The 8,940-nt window shown below is 49.8% G+C and overlaps 2 protein-coding genes across 3 annotated transcripts in view; both read left to right on the forward strand.

The window, feature by feature from the left end:
- Positions 1-6,563, forward strand: part of MSH5 (mutS homolog 5) — an 18,595-nt gene extending 12,032 nt beyond the window's left edge. Inside the window, exons 13-25 of the mRNA XM_008067717.2 lie at positions 1,116-1,244; positions 1,547-1,619; positions 2,383-2,492; positions 2,716-2,796; positions 3,040-3,127; positions 3,366-3,555; positions 3,670-3,796; positions 4,273-4,422; positions 4,776-4,850; positions 5,361-5,504; positions 5,701-5,838; positions 6,004-6,077; positions 6,312-6,563. Coding sequence (XP_008065908.1) covers positions 1,116-1,244; positions 1,547-1,619; positions 2,383-2,492; positions 2,716-2,796; positions 3,040-3,127; positions 3,366-3,555; positions 3,670-3,796; positions 4,273-4,422; positions 4,776-4,850; positions 5,361-5,504; positions 5,701-5,838; positions 6,004-6,077; positions 6,312-6,423 — 1,491 coding nt within the window. The 3' untranslated portion in view covers positions 6,424-6,563. The remainder of the gene's footprint in view (positions 1-1,115; positions 1,245-1,546; positions 1,620-2,382; positions 2,493-2,715; positions 2,797-3,039; positions 3,128-3,365; positions 3,556-3,669; positions 3,797-4,272; positions 4,423-4,775; positions 4,851-5,360; positions 5,505-5,700; positions 5,839-6,003; positions 6,078-6,311) is intronic.
- SAPCD1 (suppressor APC domain containing 1) lies at positions 6,484-8,497 on the forward strand. 2 transcript variants are annotated; one of them, XM_008067714.2, is made up of 5 exons: positions 6,547-7,064; positions 7,313-7,453; positions 7,953-8,048; positions 8,152-8,241; positions 8,335-8,497. In XM_008067714.2, exons 1-5 carry the CDS (start codon positions 6,867-6,869, stop codon positions 8,428-8,430), a joined length of 621 nt encoding a protein of 206 aa, XP_008065905.2. In that variant the 5' UTR covers positions 6,547-6,866; the 3' UTR covers positions 8,431-8,497. The 2 variants fall into 2 exon arrangements, with proteins under 2 accessions (XP_021573114.1, XP_008065905.2); XM_021717439.1 differs by having other exon boundaries at positions 6,484-7,064; positions 8,152-8,497.
- The last annotated feature ends 443 nt before the right edge of the window (positions 8,498-8,940 follow it).

Here is an 8,940-nt window from a genome sequence, read left to right on the forward strand (position 1 = left end):
GGCCACTGCACTCCAGTCTGGGCAACAGAGTGAGACTCCAACTCAAAAAAAAAAAAGTCAGATACCTGAGTTCAAATCCCAGCTCTTCCACTTACTCGCTATGAGAACCTGAGGAAATTACATCATCTCTCTGTGCTTAAGGTTGCTTTCTATAAGGTGGAGATAATGCTAGTACCTACCTCACAGGAGTATCTTGAAGAGTGAATGAAATTAGCATATGTTAAAGGTTAGAACATTGCCGGACATGTAGTAAGCAGTCAGCAAATATTTGCTCTTATTCCTGTCTCTACTCATTTGCCCGTGCTCTTGCCCTCACACACAATGCCTGTCTGCCTTCCTTTTGAATAACCTTATTCAAAATCCGGCTAATTTCCTTTTCTCTGTAAAGACATCTCAAGCTATCTTAGCCCATATTAGTCTTATTCGCTGAAACTCCTTATTAATTTTAGTCAGTTTTATAACTTCGTCAATCTGTTTTCTGATTAGCCATTGTTTTTGCTGTTTGTTTCCATCATGGCTAGATGTTAAACACTTTAATTGATATTATTTATATATACTCTACCTCAAAGTAAAGCTCCGCAAATGTCTGAGGGATTGGGTCTGTCCACTCAGTCTAATCCCTGGTTAGATCAGCTGCTTCAGGTCACTGACCCTCACCCTGGGGATTTAACTCTCAGTGTCTCCAAACCTTTCTCTCTCCCTGCTCCTTCTTACCCCAATGTCATCATTATCCCTTCTTCTCATTTGCTTATTTCCTATCTTTCATCATAGACATATTTCTCTTTCTTCCACCTCTGTACAAACTCCACAAACCTCTACCAAAGTACCTACCATCATATTTTTAAATTTTCTGTATGTTTTTCTGTCTTCCTTATAAGACTGTGAGCTTGTTTGGGACAGGGACCACATCTCAGCTGTCTTTGTAGCTTCAGTGTTTAGTATAGTTCCTGCCACAGAGTTTTATAGATGCCTTTTTCTGTTTCTTTTTGCCTTTGATATCTTCTCTCTGTTGTTATTTTTTCTGTTGGTCTTTGTTCTTCTGAGTCTGTCCTTTATTCCCTCACCTTAACCTGGACTGGATGTGGGCCACCCTCCTTGGTGTGTTTCTCCCACAGACTGTGTACAGTGCCCTGGGCCTGAGAGATGCCTGTCGCTCCCTGCCCCAGTCCATCCAGCTCTTTCGAGACATTGCCCAAGAGTTCTCTGATGACCTGCACCACATTGCCAGCCTCATTGGGAAAGTGGTGAGTGAAAGGAAAGAGGCAGTGCATCTAGAGAGGTCATGGAGAAGGATGGGACTGGAGAGTGGAGAGGGACTAGGATCTGGGGGATTTGGTGTGGAAGATGACAAAGCTTGGAAGATGTTAAGGTCAGTTGGATGGCTAAAAAAATGGAATGGTGAGAAGAAGTGGCAGAACTTTAGGGAAGTGCCCAGAAGGTGAGGGTTAAAGCAGGACCCAGGGAGAACTGGGGCCCAAGGAGAGCTGGGGAACAAGACAGAGAGAGGGTGCTGGGTGCTTAGAAACTGGATTTTTTATCTCCTTAGGTGGACTTTGAGGGCAGTCTTGCTGAAAATCGCTTCACAGTTCTTCCCAACATAGATCCTGAAATTGATGAGAGTGAGTGTTGGGTGTGTGGATGGACCTGTGAGCCCTGGAACACAAGCCTGTGCAGTGATGGAATACCATCCTTGGCAGGCGGTCACCACAGCTGGGACTCATCACAGCAACCAGGGCAGAAACCTCACTTTTTTGGGGTTGCAGTCTCACTTTGTTGCTCAGGCTGGGGTGTAGTAGCATGCTCACAGCCACTGCAGCCTTGACCTACTGAGCTCAAATGATCCTTCCTCCTCAGCCTTCCAAGTAGCTGGAACTACAGGCATGCACTACCATACCTGGCTAATTTTTTGATTTATTGTAGAGATGAGGTCTCACCAAGTTGCCCAGGCTGATTTCGAACCCATGGACTCAGGCAATCCTCTCACCTTGGCCTCCCAAAATGCTAAGATTATAGGCGTGAGCCACTGTGCCCAGCCTGAAACCTCACTTTTTTTTTTTTTTTGAGTTGGAGTCTCACTCTGTCGCCCAAACTGGAGTGCAGTGGCCGCTCCCAGCCACTGCAGCCTCCACCTGCTGGGGCTCCAGCGATCTTTCTGCCTTAGCCTTCCAAGTAGCTGGAATTACAGGCGTGCGCTATCATGCCCGGCTAATTTTTTGATTTATTGTAGAGATGAGGTCTCACCAAGTTGCCCAGGTGGGTCTTGAACCCGCGGATTCAGGCAGTCTACTCACCTCAGCCTCCCAAGGCACGAGATCACAGGCTGAGCCACCAAGCCCAGCTGAAACCTCACTTTTGATAGCTGTGTGCCTTCCACCCTCCTAGAAAAGCGAAGGCTGATGGGACTTCCCAATTTCCTCACTGAGGTTGCCCGGAAGGAACTGGAGAATCTAGACTCTCGTATTCCTTCATGCAGTGTCATCTACATCCCTCTGGTAAGGACAGGAGGGTGGGTGTAGCCTCCATGGGTATTTTAGGGACAATACTAGGCTGATGAAGGATATGGTAGATAAGAAAATGTGTTGGGGATACAGGACATGAAGAACATGAAAAACTTTTTTGTGGGGAACAGGGATCACTGGGCTTCCTCTAGGGAGAGAAGGTACCCAGTAGGTCTCTTAGTAGGAGAGTAGAACATTTCCTCTTTCCTCTCCCCAGATCGGCTTCCTTCTTTCTATTCCCCGCCTACCTTTCATGGTAGAGGCCAGTGACTTTGAGATTGAAGGACTGGACTTCATGGTAAGACCTTAAACCTCTGTAGCGGGTGTTAAGGAAAATGAATCAGCAGCTGAGAGAGAGTCTTACCCCATCAACACTGCCCAATATGGGATCTCTCCTCTATAGTTTTACTCTGAGCTTTACCAGCTCTGAAACAAAGGAGAAAAAAGTCAGGGTGGGGAGTTCAAGGTGGGATTAGAAAGATGGGAGAGGAGAAGAAGAACAAGAGATGCAAAGCCAATGACTTTGAACCCTTGTACCCAGTTTCTCTCGGAGGAGAAGTTGCACTATCGTAGTGCTCAAACCAAGGAACTGGATGCATTACTGGGAGACCTGCATTGCGAGATCCGGGGTAAGAAGAAGACAGAAGCTGGAGGGAAGTAAGCAGCTTGGTTATGCTTCCAACAGGCCCCTTCTCTTCCTGCTAGCTCTCTCACAATCTGACTGTCTACATCTTTTCCTCTGAATGTCTCTGGGGGGGGGTTCTGATTGTGTCTGCACTATTGTTTCCAGGTCCCTCTCTGGGCCTCTGTCTCTCCTTCACTTTTCCCTGGAGCTGACCTCCAGCTCCTTCCTTCACCCACCTCCAGACCAGGAGACTCTGCTGATGTTCCAGCTGCAGTGCCAGGTGCTGGCGCGGGCAGCTGTCTTGACCCGAGTATTGGACCTTGCCTCCCGTCTGGATGTCCTGCTGGCTCTTGCTAGTGCTGCCCGGGACTATGGCTACTCGAGGCCTCGTTACTCCTCCCAGCTTCTTGGGGTACGAATCCAGAATGGCAGGTGAGAGTGTAGAGAGGTGGAGGCATAGACAAAAGGGACCTAAAGGCCCCATCTTCTGGGGGTTCATTCATCTAGATCCACAAGCCATGTGAGGTGCTTCTTCACTCACTGCAGACATCCTCTGATGGAACTCTGTGCTCGAACTTTCGTGCCCAACTCTGCAGAATGCAGTGGGGACAAAGGGAGGGTCAAAGTCATCACCGGACCCAACTCCTCAGGCAAGAGTATATACCTCAAACAGGTGAGAAACCCTATAACCCAGGCCTCTAGCATGTTCTCTATCTTCTCCACCTCCACCTGCCTGTCAACTCAGGCACCTATAGCTCTTCTCCCCTGTGTTCTGACCCCACCTTTCATGAAAAGACGATCACCCAGACCCCTGTTCTTCCACCTCATATGTTCTCATCTCCACTAAGGGAAAGCTGTGATCTAATGGACCTTTCCGTGGCCCAAATTCCTCCACCCACCTCTGAATAGTTACATGCCATTCCCAAGTAGCCTCTGCCCACTCCCCTATGCCTCTTTACTAATACTAAATGAGCCCAAGGGGCTATGATCAGGATTGGGAAAGGAGAGGGACAATGTGTTCCATTATCTTTTTTCTCCTGTTTCACTATGTTCATCTTTGATCTGTCATTCATGCCCTCAGTTGAGCATCACTTTTTATCTCAGCCCACATAGCACCAGGCTTCAGGCTCTGTCTCCTTCTCTATTCAGGTAGGCTTGATCACATTCATGGCCCTGGTAGGCAGCTTTGTGCCAGCAGAAGAAGCCGAAATTGGAGCAGTAGATGCCATCTTCACCCGAATTCATAGCTGCGAATCCATCTCCCTTGGCCTCTCCACCTTCATGATTGACCTCAACCAGGTCAAAGGGAGCAAAGGGAGGTGGGATTGAGAAAGAGGATATGGGAAAGGAACCCTGAAAAATGTTCAGGACAGGAAAGCATTACCTTTGCTGTATGCCCTCTATCCTCGGAATGGGGAGTACCCAGGTCAGAGATTGGAAGAATCAATACCACAAACATTTCTTGAACCCTTGCTTCATGCAAGGCACTATTTTCAGTGAGAGAATGAACAAAACATATACCTCACCATTAAAGAACGTACAGTGCAGTAGAATGGGTACATATACAGCTTTATTCACAGGCTGACTGTGATCAGTGCAATACAGGCCTTGAATCTAACAGAACTTTTTCTTGTCCACATCATGCCCAGCAGGTGGCAAAAGCAGTGAACAATGCCACTGCACAGTCTCTGGTCCTCATTGATGAATTCGGAAAGGGAACCAACACGGTGAGGGGAGAAACTGATTAGAAACTAAGGAGGGGAGCCGGGCTTGGTGGCTCAGCCTGTAATCCCAGCGCTTTGGGAGGCTGAGGTGAGTGGATTGCCTGAGCCCAAGGGTTCGAGACCCGCCTGGGCAACTTGGTGAGACCTCATCTCTACAATAAGTCAAAAATTAGCTGGGTGTGGTAGCGCGCGCCTGTAGTTCCAGCTACTCGGAAGGCTGAGGCGGAAGGATCGCCAGAGCCCAGCAGGTCGAGGCTGCAGTGCCCGGGAGTGGCCACTGCACTCCAGTCTGGGTGACAGAGTGAAACTCCAACTCAAAAAAAAAAAAGAAACTAAGGAGGGGAAAATGGAGAAGGATGAAGGAGCATGAGGGTGAGGCTGGGCCTCTTGAAAAGAAGAGGGATGTATGGGCAGAAAAGAAACAGCGAACATGAGACGGAAAAGCCAGGACAGGTACAGAGGGGCACGTGGGGCCCACATGGCTCTACACCCTCACCCCTGCCCCCTGTACAGGCAGATGGACTTGCACTTCTGGCGGCTGTGCTCCGATATTGGCTGGAGCTTGGACCAATGTGCCCCCACATCTTTGTGGCCACCAACTTTCTGAGTCTTGTTCAGCTGCAGCTGCTGCCACAAGGACCCCTGGTGCACTATTTGGTGAGGAAACCAATCTAGCCCCTTGGGTCCCCTAGGCTGAGCATTTCCAAGAGGTGGGGCTTAGCTCTTCTATCAGAGCAGGGACTCCCTGAGCACAGAGACCACATCCCTTCCTTTTTCTCACTTCTCACAGGGCTTGGCCAAAGGTTTCAGGTCAGGAAGCAGGTGATTGATGACTCTTTTATTCTCTTTTAAGACTATGGAGACCTGTGAGGATGGGAACGATCTTGTCTTCTTCTATCAGGTTTGCGAAGGTGTTGCCAAGGCCAGCCATGCCTCCCACACAGCTGCTCAGGCTGGGCTTCCTGACACACTCATTGCTCGTGGCAAGGAGGTGATGGTATCTGAATGTGCAACTACCTCCACCTCAAGGCTCCCTTCCATTGTCCTTACTCCTCTTGGGGACCTGGGTTTCTGGGTCCAAAGTATTTCTGACCTTTGTTTCCTCTTCTCTTCTCTAACTCCCCCTACTCTTCCACCTTCTTTCTTGCTGTTCCAGGTCTCAGACTTGATCCGCAGTGGAAAACCTATCAGGCCTGTCAAGGAGTTGCTGAAGGAAAACCAAATGGAAAAGTGAGTGTGTGGCCCCAGTGTCCTTTCTCTCCAGCCTCTGTTCCTGCGGCTCTTTCCCTCTTCACAGGGACTCAGCCAGCCTTCCTCCAGAACTTTGCCCTTCAAAGACCCACTATTTCTTCCTGAAATCCCTAGATCTTCAAGGTCCTGAGTTTTCTGTGCCACAGCCTCTCCCCTCTGCTCAGGGACTTGTTATTTATTCTCCCCAAAATCTCTGTTTTCTCTGCCCTTTAGTTGCCAGGCATTAGTGGATAAGTTTCTGAAACTGGACTTGGAAGATCCTCACCTGGACTTGAACATTTTCATGAGTCAGGAAGTACTGCCTGCTGCCACCACCGTCCTCTGAAGAGTCCTTCCTCTACCCTCCCCAACTTCCCAAGACCCTGGTGGGCTGCCATTCCCTCTGTTTCCTTATCTCCTTCAGATCCAAAGTTCTCAGTTTCCCCAGAAATTCTGTTTCATACTGGAAATAAAGTTTATTTTGAAAAAAGGTATTGCTTCCTTAGGCCGACCAAAACAAGAGAATAGGGAAGAGCTGAAATACCAAGCAGGAGTCCACAGAGGAACCTGCCCTGCCTCATCGAAAATAGTATCACTGCGGTAGGGAGACCCTTGGATTCTACTAAGGGGAATTCATGAGAACAAACCATTTCAGAGAGGCTTTACAAAAACAGATTAGAGAGAAGACAGAGGGGCCCCAAGAGAGATGGCCTCTCCCCTCCAGCAGGAACACCCCAGCCTCCAACAGATACAGCAGCAAGAGGCCCAGAGGACGAAAGCCGAGGCAGGATGGGTGCAAGGCAGGGGTGGAGGGGGAGGGGCCAGCCCAGGCTATACCAGTGGGAGTGGCTCCACCCTGCCTACCTCAGAGCCATGGGGAGCCGGGGTCCTGGTGGGCTGCCCCTGGTGCAGGCTCCCTACACAGTTCTGCTGCTGCCACTGGGGACAAGCCGCCAAGACCCAGGGGCCCAGAGCTTCTTTCTCTGGGTAAGTATTAGCCCAACAAGGGATCCCAGGGGAAGATTCTCTCCCTGGATCTGCACTTTATCTTTCCACTCAACTTGAGGGCCCATGAGTGTTCCCACTTGCTTCCCCTTGCCCTCCAGGTCCTCAGTGCAGTTTGGACTCATACTCAGTGACCAGACAATGAACCCAACCAGGGGTGGAGAGAATGGGCCATGGGCCAGAGCCCTGCTGTGGCACAAGAGACAGCCTCTGCTTCTTGCCTTTTCCAGCTGCAGAGAATGCAGGCTCTGGAGAGACAACAGGATGCCCTGTGGCAGGGACTGGAGCTGCTAGAGCATGGCCAGGCCTGGTTTGAAGACCGTCTGAGGGAGGCGCAGCAACAGCAGCTGCACCTGGGGGCCCTTGGTGAGGTATGGGGCTGCTGTGTGAACTAGGGATTCGGGGAGAGAGGACCAGGGAATGTGTGGACAAAGCCTGAGACCAGACTGGATAGGGAAGAGTTAATGGGCAGGGATCATGAATTGGAGGCGCATCATAATGACAGGATGCCACCAAGCGTTAGGATGGTGTTCATTGTTGGGGCTGGAAGAGGCTGGTCTGCATTCCATTCAGAGGGATTTGGATCACTCCATGGAGATGGGGGCGTGGCCTGGGTTATTCCAATGGGGCAGGGATGGACAGGGAGGATCCATAAAGAATAGAGAATGGGGGTGTTGTGCTATTTGAGGGAAAAGAGGGAGTGATGTGTTAAAGAGATGGAGGTGGAAAGAACTGGATTTTTCTACCTGCTTGGAAGGGTATTGAGATGAGGGGATTCGGATAGAGAGGGACGGCCTGTGGTGACAGGAAAAGAGTGGCACATGGACCTCAGGTTTTCCCCACGTTGTCAGCCTCCAACTCTTCCTTTAGAATTTTCTAACAGATTTGCACTCAGAGACTTGTGGCCCCCAGTTAGCCCAGATCCAAAAGGTGAACATCTGTTTGCAGAATCTGATTCAGGAGAAGGTGAGTTTATTGTTTTCAGTTTAGACTTGTGGGAAGTGGGACTAGAAAGGGGAGTTGTTGGGGTCAGCACTGGTTTATCAGAAAACAGTGAATTTTTCCCCAGTTCTCCCCAAGTCCATTCAATAAGGCTAGTTCCCACACCACTCAGGACCGGAAGGAAAGGTCAAGGAAGCAGAATTTGTGGCAGCAACAGGTAAACTATAGGGGTGAGGGGGAGGAAAGAAGCCCCACCCCACATGGTAGGGAGGAGCCCAGATGCCCAGTCTGTTTCTCTCCTCTTTTCCAGGAGTTGCCAAGGCAGCAGACAGGAGTCACCCAGCCAAAGGGTGAGATGGCCCAGCCCAGTTGCACCAAGGGGCAAAGGGGCCCTACCCGTGTCTAAACCCTCCTCTCACTCCCCTCTGTCTGGTGGAGGAGACTGAGTCAGAAGCCCCAGTCTCCTTATTCTGCTTCTTTTTTTTTTTTTTTTTGGAGTTTCACTCTGTCACCCAGGCTGGAGGGCAGTAACACGCTCTCAGCCACCACAACCTCGACCCGCTGGGCTCAGGCGATCCTTCTGCCTCATCCTTCCAAGTAGCTGGAACTACAGGCATGTGCCACCATGCCAGGCTAATTTTTTTTAATTTTATTTTTATTGTAGAGATGAGGTTTTGCCAAGTTGCCCAGGCTGGTCTCGAACCCGTGGGCTCAGGCAATCCTCTCACCTCAGCCTCCAGAAGTGCTGGGATTATAGGCATGAGCCACTGCGCCTGGCCTATTCTGCTTAACTCAGCAACTAAATGACTAGGTAGTGAGTCAATGAAGTTCAGACATCTTGGTGTAAAATTTCTCTTCTGTGCCTGAAAACTTCCTTTTCGTCTTCTTGGTGTCTCATGCCCTCAGTCTCCCCTAC

Source organism: Carlito syrichta, unplaced genomic scaffold (genome assembly GCF_000164805.1).
Source record: "Carlito syrichta isolate Samal-C Ts95f unplaced genomic scaffold, Tarsius_syrichta-2.0.1 Scaffold309736, whole genome shotgun sequence".
Lineage (NCBI taxonomy): Eukaryota > Metazoa > Chordata > Mammalia > Primates > Tarsiidae > Carlito > Carlito syrichta.

Excerpts from the sequence above, each read along its gene's own strand:
- SAPCD1 (XM_021717439.1), top strand. The coding sequence starts at position 6,867 with ATGGGTGCAAGGCAGGGGTGGAGGGGGAGGGGCCAGCCCAGGCTATAC. Across the intron at positions 7,065-7,312 it reads CCCAGAGCTTCTTTCTCTGG|CTGCAGAGAATGCAGGCTCT; the intron begins GTAAGTATTAGC and ends TGCCTTTTCCAG. Across the intron at positions 8,049-8,151 it reads AGAATCTGATTCAGGAGAAG|TTCTCCCCAAGTCCATTCAA; the intron begins GTGAGTTTATTG and ends ATTTTTCCCCAG.